At 45.9% G+C, this 22,012-nt stretch overlaps 1 protein-coding gene across 1 annotated transcript; it reads right to left on the minus strand.

Annotated features, from left to right (window-relative positions):
• Positions 1-321: 321 nt before the first annotated feature.
• On the minus strand, positions 322-4,020 carry LOC103640129 (leucine-rich repeat extensin-like protein 5). The gene is made up of 3 exons (XM_020546503.2): positions 2,825-4,020; positions 1,822-1,915; positions 322-911 (listed from the first exon to the last, which is right to left on the minus strand). Exon 1 carries the CDS (start codon positions 3,876-3,878, stop codon positions 2,952-2,954), a length of 927 nt encoding a protein of 308 aa, XP_020402092.1. The 5' UTR covers positions 3,879-4,020; the 3' UTR covers positions 322-911; positions 1,822-1,915; positions 2,825-2,951.
• Between the last annotated feature and the right edge of the window lie 17,992 nt (positions 4,021-22,012).

Below are 22,012 nucleotides of genomic sequence, written 5' to 3' on the forward strand. Positions count from 1 at the left end.
AAATATCATAGCCTGTGAATAGGTGCATGAAACTCTCTAGCCTGTGAATAGGTGCAAAAACTCCATTCAGACCAAGAAAGATCATCAATATCATCATTTATATCATTTGGTTGTTATATCTACAGAAATATATTGGCTAACCAGATAAAAAATCTTAGGTACTCGAATATCTTCATTTAAAGGTTGAACAAGAAACAAATAGAATACTAAGATTTGTTTTACAGATCAGACAATTGGATGCAATGTTTGATCTAACAAACTTTGTTGTCAAGGGTTGCCAAAGGACTAATGGTTGTTCTGGCTCCCAGTACACTTAATACATTCAAAAGAAGATTATACAGTACTTCAGTAAGAATTACAGTTTAGACAACAACCAATGTACTCAGCCATACAGGAGCAGGTTTATGCGCTCCATCTAAGGAAACGGTATCGGAAGCATTGTTTACAAATATTCTTTGTACAAGCATGACCACAACACTTTCTGCAGTAGCAGCCTTCAGCTCGTTTTTAGCAGCTCATCCCAAAAAACAAGTGTCTAAATTGAAATTGTTGACAAAGCAGCAAAATACACCTTACTATCACAATTAATCTAGCTAAGCAGTATGTAGACCCACTTCCCTCTAACTAACATGACAATGTAGTTTATTTACAGGCCATAACACTGTCGCCCGTCCAAGGGAACTCAATCCGACGCGATGGGGCGGTGAGGGATAGGGTGGCCCCATCGAGGTGCGGATCCGAGCACGACCACCAATCGAGAGGCCGCCCGATGTCAACCACGTTGTTCTTCGTCATCGTCGCTTTTTCTCACGTGTTGTGGATTCAGGTGGAGGTGGGGGGAGGAGGCCTGCAGCCGCGCGAGAGGAAGGAGGCCGTCGGAATCGCGTGGGAGAATCCCTGAGGTCCCCAACCTACACAATATTCACTCATCTTTATTTAGCATTATCATCTTTTAGGAAAACTGCAGAGTACCAAAATGTGATAGGACTATAGAACATCATTACTACCTAGTTAAGTAGAAAGCCAGCACACAACAAAATGAATAATATTAGGCCATTAAGAGCATCTTAACAGAAGCTAGTTCGATAGACAATGCATTGAGCAATCTATTGTAGTATTGTGGAGAGTGGTGTTATGATCTAATCTATTGGATACATAAAAGATTTTATAGGCTGTAACTTGTAACAATCAAAGGGAAGAAAACTTGCTTCTCACTCACCCTCACAATGCATTGAGCAAAACAAATCAATTCTTTCATGCTTTCACTATAAAGAGACGGTCAAACTTTAAGCTAAGGATATTTGATGTAGTTTTCTAACAGGCAGGGCTCTACTTCTCTATAAATGTATGTGCTAGAGTCTTGCCATTGTCAGGCTCTATTGAATTACAATTGTTAATGAAAATACATGCTAGTGACTACTTCTCAGTCAGGTTAATATGATCATATAAATGGGGGTCTGAGATACATGATTAGACAAATTATTTTTATGCCATTTTCCATTTTGATACCTACAATCTGAGAGCAGATCTGACAATGTTGATCCTATCCATTTGTGCAAACGGGCAGATCCGCAGATCCAACTAAGCTTAATCAGATCATTATATTAATTTATGTGTTAATCAATATTCAAATATCAATCTGACACATCAAACAAGCAGATCCAACTAAGTTGCCCAGAACTGAAACCAATTACAATGTCCAATAATTCTCAGATTGATAAATAAGCTAGAAATGAAACTATTTCGAAAGCTATATATAGTTAATAAAACAACTGAAATCGTCCAAATAACAGGTTTAAAGTATTGAATCAATGTGATCACCTGAAACTCTCCTCTGCACCACAAGTGATCAATGCATACGGATCAGATGTCCCATTTAAGTTTGTCGCCTTCAAATTCTCAGCAACCAGCAATTCTAGATGAAGAGACACATCCAATATAATCCAAATCATAAACCATTCAGAACAACTGCCGACAGCACGACACAAAAGATGGAGGCCAAGCTGATCACTGACACTACAGACGCATAACGACTGCCCCCTAAACTGCCCAATCCAATACCAGCACATCCATCAAACAGAAAATCAATACATCAGCGTCCTTGATCACCAAAACCGTATGACCCAAATTCTCTGAAATCCAAACAGACAACACAAGGTAACGAGGGACATCTGCAGACGCGGTTAGTATGCTACATTAATTACTATTGATTTAATCAGTCGGGAGAAATAAGGTAGTATGTATAGTTTGTTCTCAAAACAAAATAAGCATAAATGTCTGTCGGGAGAAAATGTTGTCCACGCTCTAGGGATCAATTGTTGTTTCGTAATTCTTATGATTGTGAGCTCGTGACAGTTCTGTAACAGCATAACGATGTGACAACAAAAAATTTCACAAAAAACTAAAATTAATGTTGTCATCACTCATCACATTCTAAGCAACTGAATCTTTATAATTCGAACATGAATCATGGTGAAGGCAACATTTCCCAGTGTACTATGGATGTCAGTGGCTAATTGGGTAAGGCAGCAAGTTGACAGAGACAACATTAACAGATGTAAGGTTCAGTGAATCCCAACCAGAGCATGATGATTTCAGCAAATAACGAATTTAGGGAGTAGAAATGAACAAATCTTTTTTCTAAGAAATAACCGTCATCATATTGTATCAACAAGGAGACCAATTTGTATCTAGAAATAACTTGAGAAAGGGAAGCAATAGACGTAGAGCAGCTGACTCGGCTATGAAGTCACCTCTGTGCATGCTTAAGACCGACGCTAGTGGGCTAGGAGTACGATCCAGTCGACAAGGGGAGCGATACTACCTCTGGACACGAAGAGCAGCTACGTGACCTAGAACTGGATGCCCCTGACGGGCCCGTTGTGCTCCTCGAAGCGGATGAGGAGGGTGCCCACGCGGTAGTCCCACATCTGGATACGCCGCTGTGGAGGCTAGACAGGATCCATGGGCTGAGCGAGTGGAAGGTGAGGCCCTTGACCCGGTTGCTCTTGGTTTCGAACTTGGTGAGCATCTTCCTCCCCCGTCGGCGGAGGGAGGCCTCCGCTCGCTCTCGGCAGCGGCAACCTGGCGGGTTGGCAGGAGAGGTGGATCGGAGGAAGAGGACGGTAGCGCCTCCTCGCACCGAAGCGGCCAAGATGGGTGGCTTCTCGAGCGTAGGCGCCGGGGTGGGCAACTGGCCATGACCGGCATGAGGATGTAGATCTTGTCCTTCTACTTCTCGGCACTCGGCTTGGAGGTGGCGGCCTATGTGTCTTTCTTTGACTTGGGAGGGGCCTGCTGCTTCCATTCCCTGATGAGCTCCTTCCAGAGGTTCCAAATCCACAGGTTGCTGACCGCAATGGCGGTGCCGACAACCAGGATCCAGGAGATCCGCACCCACCACGGGATGGCGTCGACGGCCTGGCTGGACAGGTAGAAGGCGGCCATCTTGAGGAGGAAGAGCGGGCCGGCGACGCCCCTGACGAGCGTGTAGAGCGCGTAGAAGGACGGCGAGAGGGCGCTGTAGACGCGGGCCGCGGCGGGGGACTGGTCCCGCTAGATCCCGGCGAGCGTCCAGCGTTCTGCAGCAGGCTGGTGACCTCGGCGAGGACGAGGAGAGCGTAGGCGCTGTGGCGGACGAGGTGGCAGCAGGTCAGGAAGACGAAGAGCGTGGCGAGGTGGTGCGCGATGAAGAGGACGTCGCCCGGCAGGAAGGCGAGGTAGTGGATCTGGCCGCCACGGTGATTGCGGGGACACGGTGAAGCCACCGCGGTGATTGTGGTGGAGACACCGAAGGTGCGGTGGGGAAGGGCGAGGATTCGGGGCGAGAACTTTGGAACGAAAACTGCAGCGAGGATTCGAGGCGAGGATGGCTCCATCAGCGTTGAAGCCGGCCTGGGGAAGGGCGCTGATAGCTCCGCTGCGCCGCGCGTGGGGACGGGGTGTGGAGGCGGGGGCTCGGGCGTAGTTGGTGGCGCCGCGCGATGGTGACGGACTGGCGGGGGCGGGGGCACGGTGACGCCGGGTGGACGCCCTCGTTGCATACATATGGTATAGTAGAGATACGCGCATCAACCCCGCACAAACGCGTATCAACGGCAGCGGATTCCCCTCGCTCCCCGATCCAACGGCCCAGAAATTCCGCAGAGACGAAACCCCCGCCCCTCTTGGCCGCTAGCCGTTGCACACCAGCGCCTCACGCCGGCAACGTTACCTTGCCCAGCTTCACCGGCTTCGCCTCGACGACTCCTCCTTCCTCGTCTATAAATTCCGTTTCGGCTCGTCCACGCGGATTTCGAAACGCAAATTTCATTCCATCCCTCTCGGATCGCGCCTCATTACTCCCGCTCATCAACCGCCGCGCTCGGGACCTCTTCTGCTTTCGTCTTCCTTCCTCCTGGTTTGCGCACTTTTTGATCGGGGGGATGACGGCCGCTGCGGCGACGAGAGCCAGAGGGCGGCCGCGGCGGCCGTTCGCGCCCGTGGCGGTGTCGCCGCCGTCGCAGGCGGAGAATCGGCTGGAGCGCGAGGACGCGCCGTCCTCGTTTGCGCGGCCGGTGCGGAGGAGGTTCGTGGCGTGCGCCGGGAAGGTCGCGGGGCCCGCGGTTCTTGGCGCCGGCGGCGAGGCGGCCAGGAAGTGCCGCTCTGGACCGTCCCCGGTTTGTCTCTCTTCCATGAAGACGCCGGCGGCGGTGAAGCGGGCGCCCGGGACGGCGATCAGGAGGAGGCTGGACCCTTGCACCAAGACCAGCAAGTTCTCAGCCCCGGCGGCAGGCGCTGGCGACGAGGCACGGGTCAGCGAGGCGGCGGGCCAAGAACGGCGGAGGGGCAGCGCGGCCTCCGCCTCGCGGAAGCGGGCGATGAGTGTCGTGGCGATGGAGGAGGCCATGGCCGGCCTCCCGGAGCCCGGCGAGGGCCGCGTCAAGTACCTGGTGGACACGTTCGAGCGGCTCCTCTTGCTGGGCGGCGGCGGCGGCCCCACGGCGCGGAACAGAGGCGCGGCGAGGAGGAGGAGGAAGGACGAGGCAACCGCGACGGCGACGTTGACGGCAACGCCGCGGGGTGCCGAGGAGATCGACGTGTCGTGCCCTTCCGTTGCCTCGTCGTCCGAGGTCTCCTTCCCGGCCATCCCCGGCGTCGCCTGCATCCTCGACGCCTCCGACCGCACCAGGTCTCCGATTCCCGCACCCATAGCTGCATATAATGATGTTCTGCTTTGTGCTGTTCTTGGCACACTATTGTGCTGATGGCGCTCTCCGAATATCCAGCAGGATCAACCATGCACGGGGCCAACGGCGGCAGAGGGCATACAACGTACGCACGCACGCTGGTCCTATTTCTCTTTGAGCCGATGAATTTGCCCTGAAATTTGCGCGGACAACTGTGTTTGCACATCGCAGAGCACCGCGGGATCGTCGGACAGGGCATGGAGCTGCAGCAGGAAGGTGACACGGGTGACAACAACACAGCAGCCGTTCCGTCTCAGGACCGAGGTACGACGAGAGGGCCTTGTTCATGCTTGTCCTTCTGGCGTAGAGTGTGGATGAAACAAGTCGTGTTCTGTTCTTGTAACGCAGCAAAGAGGAAAAGCCAAGGAAGGGAGTTTCGTCGAGAGGTTGAGGAAGATGCAGCAAGAGGAGGAGAGGCTGCGCAACCCACTCGCGCAAGGTTTACCCTACAGCACTGATGAACCAGAGGTGTGTACGCCCCTTGTGTAGTTTCAGTTCATAGTGTATCCTGCAGATCCCCATGAAACCCTCCCTTTCTTTCTCTCAGTTTCTCTCTGACCCTGCAGATCCCCATGAAACCTCCAACGAAGGAACCCACCGAACCGATCGACCATGTGCTGCACAGCGAAGTGCGTGTGGCCAGACGCGCCAAGTTCGACAGCCAAGTAAGTTGCCCACTGCGATGCTCGCTCGCTCGCCGGCGCCGCCCTCGCCGATTCCTGACGGCGGCTGCATGCAGGTCGCTGAGCGCAACAGCTTCATGGAGCAAGTGAGACTGGAGAGGGAAAGACAGCAGAAGGTTCGCTCTGGCTCTATTGTCCATCTGGTTCGAGTTGATCTTGTTCGGGGGTGCAAGAAATGAGGCCATGGCACGGCGTATTCTTTGTGCAGGCGGATGAGGAGATTGAGATCAAGTACATGAGGAAGCAGCAGGTTCCAAGAGCACATCCGATGCCGGACTTCTCCAAGCCATTTGTGCCGAAAAGGTATTGGATTCCTGATATTTTTTGCCTTCTCTGATGTTCTGTCGACAATCGTTTGTTTGAAACTATTTCCAGCTAAAGCTTTTTTATGCCAAAATGCAGGTCAGTGAAGCTTCCTACAATCGGCAGGGAGCCAAGATTTCACCCCAGGTTGATGAGGCGCATCTCGACGGCCGAATGCTCTTTGAAAATGCTGGCCAGTAGAAAGTAGAAACTATATACTTTTTTTTCTCCTGAAATAATAATAATAAACCAAAAAAGAGAGAAAGGCCGTGCATTAAAACATCTATCTAGATCAGTAGAGCCCTTTTTACTGCTTATAATAAATATATCAATATACTTGGCTATTTGGGGGGGCCATTTTGTACAATATACGTGCTTCTTGTAATCTAAGTAGAAAAGGGAGAATAAAACTGACTAAGGCCTCGTTCGTTTATTCCGAATTCATCCAGGAATCATTTCAGTTAACCAAAATTTATATAAATTAGACAAACAATTCAGCTAGGAACCATTTCAGGTGATGGACGTAAGAAACGAACGGGCACTAAGGACACTGTAGAGTGGTGCACATGCATAGTTGTTGGCGCAGTTTATTGTAGTGCTTGTTTTGGAGGGGGTTGCCGTTCCAATTCGTAACACGACGCACAGGCACCTTGAAACATCCGGAGAAACTTTAAACTTTTGTCCCAATTTGAACTCGATTGGTCCCAACACCCAACACAGCAGCTGGCCAAGCCAAAACACAACGGCACACATCCAAACGCACTATCAACGCCCAGCATCGGGTATCCATTGCAAGTGATCGATTCTGTTTTTTAACACCAGCGATCTTTGATTTTTTTATGCTTGAACTTCTATGTTCTTTTCCAGGGTGTCGGATAACATAATGTTTTTGCCCCACCCATACTATCACACAAGTCGTGATAGAGCACAAGGGATAATTACAAATAACAGGTACCGACAGCTCAGTCAAGAAGACAACAACGTCTCAAAGACTGACAGAAAAAATCCGCCAGGGAAGAGGCTCAGAAAATGGAATTGAAAAATGACAAAGACATATAGAATATCCTCAGGACTACTGCGGGAGGTTGTAAAAAAAATAACGATAGCTCGGGACAGCGTCTTTTTTGTTGATAAAGAAATCTTGTCAAAGAGTTTAGAACTCAAGAATAGTTTGATTAACCCGTGTCATAATGTTATAAGGGAGTTTGTTAGAGAGTCAAGAGACTGCGACTCTGACGATTATAAAAGAGAGTACAGGCTAAATAATTATAGGCTGGAGCTGACTCGGCCACCCTCTAATATAAGTTCGGGGGTGATGTGGTAAAGACTGTTAGAAGGTGGGAACTTGTAAATCAAAAGTACAACGCCGATCTATGGATACCCCCTGCTAAAAAAGGGATTGTGATTATAGGTGTACATTCGGGTCGCCCGGCCCGGCCCGACCCAAGCCCGAAAAGGCCCGTATTGTTTGAATTTCGGGCCGGCCCGGCCCGTTTGAATTTCGGGTCGTGCCGGGCCGTGCCGGGCCGGCCCATGGACCTAGCCCTCGGCCCACGGCCTAGCCCGTAATTGCTTAAACGTGCCGGGCTCATTTCGGGCGGCCCGAAATTATAAAAGACCGAAATTCTATTTTTGGCCCGAAATTCAATTTTTGGCCCAAAATTCACATCAGAGCCCTAAATTCAAAAAATAATAAAACAAATAAAAGATAAGACAAATAAATTTGAACAAAAGCAAACTTAATATTTGTATTAAAGTTACCACAGCTATGCAATGACTACCTCGTTTACAAATCATTTTGTTGGAAGGAAAAAGAGTATAATCAGCTCTATACAAAGTTCGTAAATTCAGTTTATTGTCTAATATTCATAACAAAAGTAAAATTACATCACATACTCTAATTCAAAGCTATAAGAAACATCTAACTAGCATTATCTCTAGCTTTGTGTTCTTTATCAAGTATATGAAAGTGTGGAATAAAGTGTGGTTTAATAATTATATGGGCCTTTTCGTGCCTCTATATGGGCCATTTCGTGCCTGCCTTAAACGGGCCGTGCTCGTGCCCGCCCATGGACCGTGACCTCGGCCCAAACCCAGCCCGAAATAACGGGCCGTGCCGGCCCGGCACTAAAATATTTCGGGTCGTGCCGTGCCTGAGCCATGCTTTTTTTCCGTGCTTCGGGCCGACCCATCAGGTCCGGCCCAAATGTACACCTATAATTGTGATTAAAACTGATATTATAGACAAACTCTATCTCTTCTGGGATAACTTCCTAGGAAGTTACAAAAAAGAAGGTATTAACCGCAAACAGAACACAAATTCGGTATCTAAGGGGAAAGTCTTTGACTTGCTAGCCAGCTTAGCCTGGCAGTTCGACGTATTTTTTTATTCTTTTTTTTAGAAAATTAGTCATTATCAGATTTAATTTAATCTAGAAAACAATGTGATATATGTGACATATATGTGCATGTGTGTATCATAATTGAAACATGCACAAGTATGTAAAACAGAAAGTACTCTGCAGAGGGGGACCGACGCTCAAGATATCAGTGGCTCCATTCACACGAGACATCACGTGTATATGTTCGATATAGTCGTACACAGTCGATGTATATCGTGCAGTCCCTTGAACGGTCGCTGGAAGACGAACAGTAGAAGTAGACGAAGCACTGCTGGTCGAACGGATGAAGCGAGCAGTCACTGGAAGGGTTGAAAACGAACGGGTAAAATTATGTCCCGACCCGTACCGTTTTCTGCATTTGATCCGACCGTTCCGTATTTACGGAAAAATATAGAAACGGGACGGAAACGGGAGAGAGTTTATTCCGTCTGTTTTTACAGGATCCTGTTTTATCCGGATTGAACCCATATTTATTCTGTATTTGGTAAATATAGGACGAGCCTAATATGCATTAGTATATAAACTAAAGCAATCGTGCCTTTAGGTGACAAATTATAGCACAAGTGACCATTGTAACCATTGACTTTTTTCAATCACAAGTGGTCTAAAATCTTAAACAACATCGGATGTAGCTAAATGTACATTATTAGCAACCAAACAACAATAGAATGTTGTGTCTCTATATCTATTTATTTTATGTTATTGTCATGAGTCATGACAATCAATCACTAGTCAAACATCAATATCATTTCTATTTGTATTAATTATGACTTTCCGTTAGTATTTCCGTTTCCGTTCTTTTTTGCAATTCCGTTTATCCCGCTCCCGTTTCCGTTCTCGACTATTCCGGAACAGATCCCATTTTCGATGATAAAAATGTGGATACAGAAACGGGAGAGGGAATTTTTCCGTCCGTTTTCATCCTTAGTCGCGAGTATGCTCCCTAAAAACCTGATCGCTCGCACACCGTGCAAGTGTACATCTGCAGACCGCGATTTTGGAGGCCTGTTCTCCCACTCTTTGTGTGCTCGCAGAAGGTGGGACATGGACGTGTTGTTTGCAACGTGTGTGAGAGATCGCGTATGTAATCGGAAGAGCGTCTTCCCCCTCCATTCTTATACGCAGTCAGAAGGAGGGGAGAAGGACAACGGACAATAACGGTCGTGCCATTAGAACTAGAAACCAATGAGTAGCAAAATGCGCAACCATTTGAAATGAATATTCGAACCAATGAGCCACGAGCCACTGCCACGACCCGGCCGACACCGGCGGCGCGCACGCGTGTGGCAGTCCTTCATCCTTTTCTCAACTTCTCAATAGATACAACAATGGTCCACCTATTTAAGTTGATTGATTTGTCCCTTAAACTTTGAATATGGTGCTAAATTATTAGTACATCATAGCATTAAAGTGGGTCATTAGCATTGACTATTATTGAATATTAATTGGGCCAAGCCCACATTAATCCATCAATCCCCACCAAAATGCTAAGTCACACAAAAATGCTCTCGCCATCTCAAACTTTTGATATACTGGTGTTTCAATGGAGACTGTTAAGTTGAACATCCACCTAGAACCTAGACTACACTTAACCACAACTACAAAATGGACTAGGCCTTGGATTGACAGTTTTGCGCGGAATGAGTTTCATCTAAACTCTTTACCAGTACTAGATTGTCGAACACATCCCCTCTGGTTAGAGCATATAAGTCAAACTCCATAGTCTTTCATGGGTATTTAGAGACCACCCAGATTTCGTAAACTTTGACTAATAATTAACCCATATAGGTATGTTCCTATAAATATGGTCTATAGGACAACATCTTTGTTTCACAAAGCTAGTTGGAACATATTAATGTGTAAACATCAACCTACCTTACAGTAAGGAAAGATATGCATCCGAAATGAGCCTTATTAAGGGTCTTTTCTCTCGGTCTACCACTAGCTTGTTTCACCATTCTAATTCATAGGATCTCCGATCACATAGAACATGTTACCACTGTGATAAGCTTTAGGTGGGTCTCAGGCCCATCTCACTTGATGCACTATCTATCACACTATGTGATAGCCCCTTAGTAAATTGATCTGCCAGATTCTTAGACGTATGGACACAATCCAATGTTACTACTCTAGAGTTTCTCAATTTCCTAACAGATTTCAAATGCCTCTTTATATGCTTTGTCGACTTTATATTATCCTTAGAACTTTTTATCTTAATTATCACAATCTGATTATCACAGTTCATGGAAATAGCGGGCACAGTTTTTCAACCACTTGTAAATCCATAAGGAGTCCACGAAGCCACTCATCCTCAACTGAAACGGTATCTAATGGTGTGAGTTCTTCTTCCATAGTCAACCTCGTTAAGATGGTCTGCCTGCGAGACTTCCATGAAACAACGCCACCTCCAAGTGAAAACGCATATCCACTTGTGGCATATATCTCATCAGCATCGGATATCTAGTTTGCATCACAATGACCCTCCAATACTGTTGAGAGCACCTAGAGGGGGGTGAATAGGTGATCCTACGAATTTCAACACTAAATAGCCAACACTTGGTTATGAAATGTTAGTGCAATTAAAACCAAGTTGTTAAAGTGTGAATTCAAGAAGAAAGCCAATCACAAATAAGATGGACACAAGACGCGGTGATTTATCCCGTGGTTCGCCCAATGCCTACTTCCACGTTGTGGTGACCTCCTTCAGTTAAGGATTGCACTCAGTCCCTCTCAAGTGATCCAATGATCAACTTTGAGTAACACGGCTATCTTCCTTAGTATTCTTTCTCCCGTTTGCGAGGAATCTCCACAGATTGGAGCCTCTCGCCCTTACAAGTTTATCACAAGAGAAGCATAGTAGTAAGTGAGGGAGAGTAACACACGCAAGACTCAAATCCGCAGCACACACACGCACACAAGCCAAGACTTGAGCTCGAAACACAGCACAGAGGGTTCACAACTCAAACGAAGCTCAAATCACTAACACAATCGATCAAATACGTGCAGGCGGAGTCTGGGAGTCTTAGGATGCTTAGTGAATGCTTGGTATATTGCTCCATGCGCCTAGGGGTCCCTTTTATAGCCCCAAGGCAGCTAGGAGCCGTTGGAGATCAACTTGGAAGGCAATTCTTGCCTTCTGTCGAGTGGTGCACCGGGCAGTCCGGTGCACCACCGGACAGTTACTGTAGCAGTCCAGTGCGTGATCTCTTTCCTTTTCTGGCAAAGCCGACCGTTGGATCTTCGGATCTATTGGCGCACCGGACACTATCCGGTGCACACCGGACAGTCCGGTGCGACCATCCGACCGTTGGCTAAGCCACGTGTCGCCCGTTGATCGCACAGGCGACCATTGGTCGCTGGCACCATTGACTCACCGAACAGTCCGGTGATTTTTAGCCGTGACGTCTTTTTCTTTCCCGAGAGCGACGAGTTCGTCGCCGAAGACTTGGGCGCGAGCGCTGATGACTCACCGAACAGTCCGGTGCACCACCGGACAGTCCGGTGATTTATAGCCACATCACCGCACCGATTCCCGAGAGCGGCCAGTTCGCCGCCGGGCCAGCCTGGGCACCGGACACTGTCCGGTGCACCACCGGACAGTCTGGTGCGCCACAGGCTGGTGCTGTTTTGGCTGAACCGAGCCAGTCCTTCTCCATTTCTTTTCCTCTTTTCTTGGCTATGTCTCTAGCACTTAGATAAACATGTTAGTATCCAAAAACAATTTACTAAGTCTAGAAACATACCTTGTTCTTTGATGCGCACTTTTCACCTACTTAGCTCATATGAGTTTAAAACAAGGTGTTGGGCATTCAATCACCAAAACAATTATAGAAATGGCCCAAGGGCACATTTCCCTTTCAACTATTGGGTACCCGGTATAATGGATGCCTAAACTCATAGTATCTTTTAGATAGCGCAAAACTCTCTCAGGAGCACGTTAGTGATCATCTCCCGAATTTGAAACAGATCGGCTAAGTTTGCTCACAACAAACGAGATGTCAGGCATCGTAGCGCTAGCTAAATACATGAGTGAACCAATTATTTGGGAATGTCTCAATTGATCCCTAGCTATCCTTCGATTTTTCTTCAATAGCTTACTAGGATCATAAGGCGTTGGAGCAGGTTCACATTTGCTAAAACCAAAGCGACTCAAAACCTTTTCCACATTTCACAAGTGTGATCCCATCATTGCCTTCTCTCAATAGCTTAATGTTAAGAATAACATCAACTTCTCCTAAATCTTTCATTTCAAAATTGTTAGACATAAAGTATTGTCTCTTTAATCACATCAAGGCTTGTCCCCAAGATTAGAATGTCATCGACATATAGGCATAAAATTACTCCATCGCCCCACCTTAACGATAGTATACACATTTGTCTGCTTCGTTCACAACAAAGCTGGCAGATGTCAAAGTTCTATTGAACTTTTCATGCACTGCTTAGGTGCTTGTTTTAGGCATATAAAGATTTTAATAGTTTTCACACCATGCCTTCTTGATCATTTGCTACAAACCTAGCTGACCGATCCATGTAAATTTCCTCATCTAGTTTTCCATTTAGGAATGTTTAGGAATGTTGTCTTAACGTCCATCAATTTGATGGACGAGAAGACCATGAGAGGAAAACAAATAAAGTAGCACACAAATTGTGGTCAATCGAGCCACAAGTGAGTAAGTATCAAAGAAATCCTCACCTTCCTTCTGTGAATAACCTTTAATTACAAGTCTCGTCATGTACCTTTCAATAGTGCCATCAGGCCTAAGCTTTTTCTTAAACATCCATTTACTCCCAATGGGCTTAGACCCATAAGGGCGCTCAACGACCTCCCAAGTTGCATTAGACATAATATAGTTCATATCGCTCCTTATTGCTTCCTTCCAAAAGTCAGCATCAGGAGAGGGATATGCCTCTTCAATTGTACTTGGTGCGTCATCCACAAGATATACAATGTAATAATCACCAAAGGACTTTGCAATCCTTGGTCTCTTACTCTTTTGAGATGATACATTGTCATCTTCAATAGGATTATGTATATGAGATTTCTTAGTGTGTTCTACCAGAATAAAATGCTCATGGGGTATCGTTGGTTAATCATTAGATGTATCATGTGTAACTTTCATAGGAAATTCGTCTTAAAAAACGTAGCATCTTTAGACTCTATAATTGTACCAACCAACATGGCTGGTACTCTAGAGCTTATTATTAAAAACCTATATCCAATGTTGTAAAAAGCACAACTAAGAAAAACACAATCAACAGTTTTCGGTCCTAATTTGCTCTTCTTGTTAATCGACACATTCACTTTAGCCAAACATCCCTAGGTGCGCAAATAGGAGATATTTAATTTCTTCCTTTCCCATTCATTGAATGGTGTGATTTCTTTGTTCTTTGTGAGAACTTTATTCACGACATGACATGCTGTCAAGATCGTCTCACCCCACCATTCCTTAGATAGTTTCGAAGTCTCTAACTGGTGTTAACCAGATTAGTTAGAGTATGGTTCTTTCTTTCAGCAACCCCATTGGATTGTGGTGAGTATGGTGGTGTCCTCTCATGAATAATACCATGTTCCACGCAAAAAAAACAATCGAAAAATATTCTCCACCATGATCAAACCTTAACCGTTTAATTTTTCTCTCGAGTTGATTTTTAGCTTCAGCTTTGTAGGTCTTAAGATAATGTAAAGCTTCATCTTTTGATTTTAAGATATACACATAACATAATCTAGTAGAATCATCGATAAAAGTAATAAAATATCGCTTACCTCATTTAGTTAATATTTCATTTATCTCACATAAATCAGAATGTATTAAGTCTAGTGGTACCAAATTCCTTGCCTCCGCAGCCTCACGAGGCTTGCGAGGTTGCTTAGATTGCACGCACACGTAGCACTTATAACCTTTGACTATATCAAATTTGGGGATTAAATCTAAATTTGCTAACCGCGAGACACAACCAAAATTGATATGACAAAGTCATGAATGCCAAATATTTGACTCATTCGAAACATTGTTCGCAGACTTATTACATGTATCATGCAAAGATAAGTGGAACAAGCCTCCACTATCATAGCCTTTTCCAACAAATGTTTCATACTTTGAAAGTATACATTTATTAGACTCGAAAACAAGTGTATAGTGATCTCTACATAATTTTGAGCCACTAACAAGAAATTTTTTGATAGAGGGTACATGTTGCACGTTCTTCAATAGCATCGTCTTTCCCGAAGTAATCTTCACAATGATTGTACCAATACCAAAGAACACGCGCATGTGATCCATTCCCCATCAACAAGCCTCCAGTCTCTTTGCACTAATAAGAAGAAAATAAAGAAATATCAGCACACACATGAATATTAGCACAATACCAGCCCACCACTCAGGGATTGACACACTGAAAGCAGTAGGTAAAAGATTACCATACCCCGATGTTCCAGTCTCGCTAACAACCATGTTTACTATTTTCTTCTCTTGATCTGGTTTTTTCTCTTGCTTAAATTTGCGGTCTGAACAAGTGCTTGTCCAATGATTAGTACTCCCGCAAACAAAGCATCCAACTCCTTTGAATTTTTGAACGTGGCTGCCTGCTTGGGCTTCGTGACATTCTGTTGCTTGTTCTTCTTTTTATTATTATGTGATGCATTGGAATTCTTCTTTTGTACCATATTAGCACTAGAAGTATCAATTCCTTTTCCATGAGCGTCTTTTGCTCTCGCCCTCTCCTCAACATCAAGAGAACCAATAGGCTCAACCACGCTAAACTCTTGTCTCTTATGTTTTATAGTGGTAGCAAAGTCCATCCAAGAAGGTGGTAGCTTGGCGATAATACCACCGGCCACGAACTTGTCAGGCAAGACACATGGGAACCGTTCGAGTTTCTTGGCCAGTGCCTGTATTTCATGAGCCTATTCAACCACATGACGATTTTCCACCATCTTATAGTTAAACAGTTGCTCCGTGATGTACAGCTCACTACCGGCATCAGAAACGCTAAATTTCTCATCTAATGCACCCATAATTCTTTTTGAAGATGTACATGTTAAATAATAATCAACATACTTGTTGGAAAGAGCGCCAATCATGGTGCCTCGAAACAGGTTGTCAGCAACATTGAACATTTTCTCCTCTTCAGGAGTGAATTGTTCGGGTTTCCCCTGTGCGGCGTGGTAGCAGTTCATTGCTGTCAACCATAGTATCATCTTACTACGTCATCTCTTGTAAAACGTTCCATCAAATGGTTCACTTGGTTTTAACTTTTAACGCAGCAGCAAAACCACTAACAGAAAATGCCTAATATCAGGTTTTTGGATTATTAGAAAATAGACACTATCAGTTTTAATTTAATCCAGAAGAATAGTGTGATATATGTGATGACATATATGTGCATGTGTGTATCACTACTTGCATAAGGAGTAAATAGAAATGAAACATGCACAAGTATGTAAAACAGAAAGTACCCTATGGAGGGACCAATGCTCAAGGCATCAGTGGATCCATTCACACGAGACATCTCGTGTGTATGCTCGATGTAGTCGTACACAGTCGATACATGAAGATATATGCCATGCAGTCCCTCGAACGATCGCTGGAAGACGAATAACAGAAGTAGATGAAGTGTTGCTGGTCGAACGGATGAAGCGAGCAGTCATGGGTACGCTCCCCAAAAACCTGATCGCTTGCACACCCGTGCAAGTGTACCTCTGCGGACGGTGATTTCGGAGGCCTGCTCTCCCACTATCTATGTGCTCACAGAAGGTGGGATGTGGACGTGTTGTTTACAACGCGTGTAACCGAAAGAACGTCCCCCTCCATTCTTATCCACAGTCAGAAGGAGGGGAGAAGGACATAGACAGTAACGGTCGCGCCATTAGAACTAAAAACCGACGAGTAGCTGACGTCCGTTACTAGCCATAATACAAGAAATAGAAGGTCATCATGACGGTCATCACTTCGGACAAAATGCATAATTGTCTGAAAGGAATATTCGGACCAAGGTCTAATATACCACGAGCCCTGGCCCTGTTCGGCGTGCGGCGGCGCGCGCGCCCACGTGTGGCAATTCTTTATCTTTTTCTCAACTTATCAATAGATGCACCAATGGTCCACCTATTTAAGTTGATTAAATTATCCCTTTAGCTTCTAATATGGTGCTAAATTATTAGTACACCATAGCATTAAAGTGGACCATTAAATTGACTACTAGTTATATGCCCGTGCATTGCTACGGTTTATATATATGATATAGGATTAATTTTGCTTTAATAAAGCACAAAATATATATTTTCTATTGTTTAAGTGGGTGTGAATGTGAAGCCAACAACCAAGATTCAAACACTCACTTATACATAATTTTACCTTATTTTTTACATAAACTCTCCTATTATAGTAGTAGAGAAGAGATTATAGAAGTGTGGGTTGATTCTAAAGAAATGTAGTTTTTTTAAAAAAATATTGATGCGGGACGACCGTTGAAACTGGTGTTTTAATATAGTAGGGATTAATGAATATTAATTGGGTCAAGTCCACATTAATCCAACACTTTTCACAAATACTCTAAGTATGTTAGAGAGTTGAGAGTGGAAATTACACCATAGTTTTTTTTTCATTTTTTACATTTATAAATATCCAAAAATTTCAAAACTATACTCTAAAGCTGAAATATTACAATAAAATAGGTATCTACAATCTTACTAATAGGCGATAGAAACATAATTATAAATATTTTTTATCTATTTTTGCATCGGGGTCCTTGAGCCTACCTCTAGGCCCCCGCCACCAACTAGAGGGTACCTGTCGCTAGTGGAGGAGCGGTAGGTGGGGTGTAATCAGGTTGAATATGGATAAATATGACTCATTTCATACTAAACTCGAATATGGATCGAACCTCAACTATATTAGACGTATCGAATTCGAATACGGGCATGTCAATACCCTAAAACAGGGGTACCCCCTACTACTGTATGAAGACGGCAGTACCCACGCGGCTATCTTTGGTCGCGTGGTAAAGGAGCTGTGCGTGGGGCCAGGCCGTGACTCACCCCAGCTTCGAGTGACTACTCTGGGCCAGCAAGAGCACCCGACCCCTCCACGTGGATGGCTCCGGGGCCACCACGTGGCCAGAGAAGATGATATGCTCCAAGGTATCAACAGTGAGTCTGGACCCCCATGGGGAAGTGCCGGACCCCTGTATATACACACTGGGCCTCCGGATAAGGTACAGGACCTCCATGGGCGCAAACCGGACCCCTAGGATGGGATCCAAACCCCTCTGTGTGGGGTCCGGGCCGCTCACAGCAGGGTCCCGGGATTCTAGGACAGAGAATACCCAGGCCTTAATCAAGGCCAGGCGGGGGTTCGGAGCCGACACGTGTCTAGACCTTATCGTATACGCTTCTGCTCTCCGCCCAGGCGGAGACCCGATGCTGCCGCGTGGCCTACTGCACGTGACGTAAGCCAACGGGCGGAGCCTGACGTAAGGCCTCTGGGCTACGTGACCTCTGCATTTATTGAGGATAAGGCGCGCCGCCTATCCATTCCACTGGCAGGCGGTGTGCCACCTCGACATTTATTGAGACCTGTTCATTCCTCTGGCAGGCGGCGACCTGTCCATTCCACAGGCGGCGTGCCTGCCATTCCACTGGCAGGCGACACACCCATACTGCCGCGTGCACTATGCTCATCATTACTCGCACGTTACCAAGGAAGCACCCGCCGCATACCAATACTGCGTGGACTACAGATATCATGGCGCCTGGAGATTGCTGAGGCGTTACTTGCATTTGTTACTCCTATAATGTATTCCTTCCATATGCGCCTGGGCCCACATGTCGGGGCTCAGCATCCTTGTATGTGCCTCCCTTGAGCTATAAAAGGGAAGGCACACAACGCTACAAGGAAAGTTCACTCAAGCTCTCAGGCTCACAAACTCAATACAACACACAGGCAGTGGAGTAGGGTATTACGCTCCAGCGGCCTGAACCACTCTAAACCCTTGTGTGCTCTTGTGTTCATCCCGAATCTACCTAGCAGGCAAAACGCTTAGGCCTCATCCTCATCTTAGGATTTAGGGCGGGTGTGTTCCGCCACCCGTCCGATGGATTTCACCACCGACATTTGGCGCGCCAGGTAGGGGCTCTTGGCTTTAGGTTTTTCGCCTGCTTTTCCGCTCGACACGATGGTTCAGATCGTCGAGCACCGTGACTTCATTCCCGAAGACTTCTCGATGGAGGAAGAGGTTGCGTCTTCCATGCCACGGGCCTCCAACCGCCCTGCGCCTGGTGCTGCTGCTGTGCGCTCTACGCAGCAGCACACTTCTGCGCAGACATCCAGGGCGTTAAGGGCTGCGCCTGGGGCCTTGTCTGCAGCCAGGGAGTTGCTATGCCACCCTCCTAGCTCCACGACCTCGCCGGGGTGAAAGGGAAATGTGCCCTTGGGCAATTTCTATAATATTTTGGTGATTAAGTGCCCAACATGTTTAATTAAGTTCTTATGTGCCAAGTAAAGTGAGAAGTGCAAATCAAAGAAAAAGGTACGTTTCTAGACTTAGTACATTGTTTTGAGTACTAACATATTTTGTCTAAGTGCTAGAAACAGGGAGAAAAGAATTGGAAAAAGACTTGGCTCTGAGCAGCTAACTCCAGATCGGCTTGGCACACCGGACTGTCCGGTGGTGCACATGTTGGGATGAAGAACCTTCATAAACTTCTAAAGGGAGATCATGTGTTAGGAGTAACGGATGTCTGTTTTGAGAAAGACAGACCTTGTGCAGCATGTCAGGCAGGAAAATAGGTGGGAAGCACTCATCACAGCAAGAATGTGATGACAACATCAAGACCACTGGAGTTTCTTCACATGGATCTTTTTGGACCCGTTGCCTACCTTAGCAATGGGGGAAGTAAGTATGATCTTGTTATTGTTGATGATTTTTCCCGCTTCACTTGGGTGTTCTTTTTGCAGGATAAATCAGAAACCCAAGGGACCCTAAATCGCTTTCTAAGGAGGGCTCAAAACGAATTTGAGCTCAAGGTGAAAAAGATAAGAAGCGACAACGGGTCCAAGTTCAAGAATCTGCAACTGGAGGAGTATCTTGAGGAGGAAGGCGTCAAGCATGAGTTCTCTGCTCCCTCCATACCACAGCAAAATGGCGTGGTAGAGAGGAAGAACAGGACACTTATCGACATGGCGAGAACGATGCTTGGAGAATTCAAGACACCCGAGCGGTTTTGGTCGGAAGCTGTGAACACAGCTTGCCATCCAATAAACTGGCTCTATCTACATCTCCTTCTCAAGAAGACCTCGTATGAACTCCTTACCGGTAACAAACCCAGCGTTTCTTACTTTCGTGTATTTGGGAGCAAATGTTACATTCTGGTGAAGAAAGGTAGACATTCTAAATTTGCTCCCAAGGCAGTAGAAGGGTTTTTACTAGGGTATGACTCAAATACAAAGGCGTATAGAGTGTTCAACAAATCATCATGTTTGGTTGAAGACTCTAGCGACGTTGTATTCGATGAGACTAATGGCTCTCCAAGAGAGCAAGTTGATCTTGATGACATAGATGAAGATGATGTTCAGACGGTCGCAATGCGCACGATGGCGATAGGTGAGGTGTGACCACAGGAACAACAGGAGCAAGATCAACCATCTTCCTCTCTAATGGTGCATCCCCCAACTCAAGATGATGGACAGGTTCCTCAAGAAGAGGCGCGTGATCAAGGGGAGCACAGGAAGAACAAGTTATGGAGGAAGAAGCACCACTGGCCCCTCCAACTCAAGTTCGAGCAACGATCCAACGAAATCACCCTGTTGACCAGATTCTGGGTGACATAAGCAAGGGAGTCACTACTCGCTCAAGATTAGCTAACTTTTGTGAGCATTACTCATTTGTCTCTTCTATTGAGCCTTTCAGGGTAGAAGAGGCCTTGCAGGATCAGACTGGGTGTTGGCCATGCAGGAAGAGCTCAATAACTTCAAGAGAAATGAAGTTTGGAGTCTGGTGCCATGTCCAAAGCAAAATGTTGTGGGAACCAAGTGGGTGTTCCGCAACAAGCAAGACGAGCACGGGGTGGTGACAAGAAACAAGGCTCGACTTGTGGCAAAAGGTTATGCCCAAGTCGCAGGTTTGGACTTCGAGGAGACTTTTGCTCCTGTGGCTAGGCTAGAGTCTATTCGAATATTATTAGTCTATGCCGCTCACCACTCTTTTAGGTTGTTTCAAATGGACGTAAAGAGCGCTTTCCTCAACGGGCCAATCAAGGAGGAGGTATACGTGGAACAACCCCCTGGCTTTGAGGATGATAGGTATCTCGACCATGTGTTCAAGCTCTCTAAGGCGCTCTATGGACTTAAGCAAGCCCCAAGAGCATGGTATGAATGTCTTAGAGATTTCTTAATTGCTAATGCTTTCAAGGTTGGGAAAACCGATCCTACTCTTTTCACTAAGACTTGTAATGGTGATCTCTTTGTGTGCCAAATTTATGTCGATGACATAATATTTGGTTCTACTAATCAAAAGTCTTGTGACGAGTTTAGCAGGATGATGACACAAAAGTTCGAGATGTCGAAGATGGGCGAGTTGACCTACTTCCTTGGGTTCCAAGTGAAGCAACTCAAGGACGACACCTTCCTCTCCCAAACAAAGTACGCACAAGATCTTCTCAAGAGGTTTGGGATGAAGGACGCCAAGCCCGCAAAGACACTGATGGGAACCGATGGGCATGTCGACCTCAACAAAGGAGGTAAGTCTGTTGATCAAAAGGCATACCGGTCTATGATAGGTTCCTTGCTTTATTTATGTGCTAGTAGACCGGACATTATGCTAAGTTTATGCATGTGTGCTAGATATCAATCCGACCCTAAGGAATGTCACCTTATGGTCGTTAAGCGAATTCTTAGATATTTAGTTTCTACGCCTTGCTTCGGGATCTGGTATCCAAAGGGGTCTACCTATGACTTGACTGGATACTAAGACTCCGATTATGCCGGGTGCAAGGTAGATAGGAAGAGCACATCGAGGACATGCCAATTTCTAGGAACGTCCCTGGTGTCTTGGAGTTCAAAGAAACAAACATTTGTTGCCCTATCCACCGCTGAGGCCGAGTATGTTGCCGCAGGACAGTGTTGCGCGCAACTACTTTGGATGAGGCAAACCCTCCGGGACTTTGGCTACAATCTGAGAGTGCAATCCGCATGGTGGATAATCCTGTTGAACACAGCCGCACTAAGTACATAGACATCCGGCATCACTTTCTGAGAGACCACCAGCAAAAGGGAGATATCGAGGTGTACCATATTATCACCGAGAACCAGCTAGCCGATATCTTTACCAAGTCGTTGGATGAGAAAACCTTTTGTAGGTTGCGTAGTGAGCTAAATGTCTTAGATTCACGTAACTTGGA

This window comes from Zea mays, chromosome 1, assembly GCF_902167145.1.
Source record: "Zea mays cultivar B73 chromosome 1, Zm-B73-REFERENCE-NAM-5.0, whole genome shotgun sequence".
NCBI lineage: Eukaryota > Viridiplantae > Streptophyta > Magnoliopsida > Poales > Poaceae > Zea > Zea mays.

Excerpts from the sequence above, each read along its gene's own strand:
- LOC103640129 (XM_020546503.2), bottom strand. The coding sequence starts at position 3,878 with ATGGAGCCATCCTCGCCTCGAATCCTCGCTGCAGTTTTCGTTCCAAAG.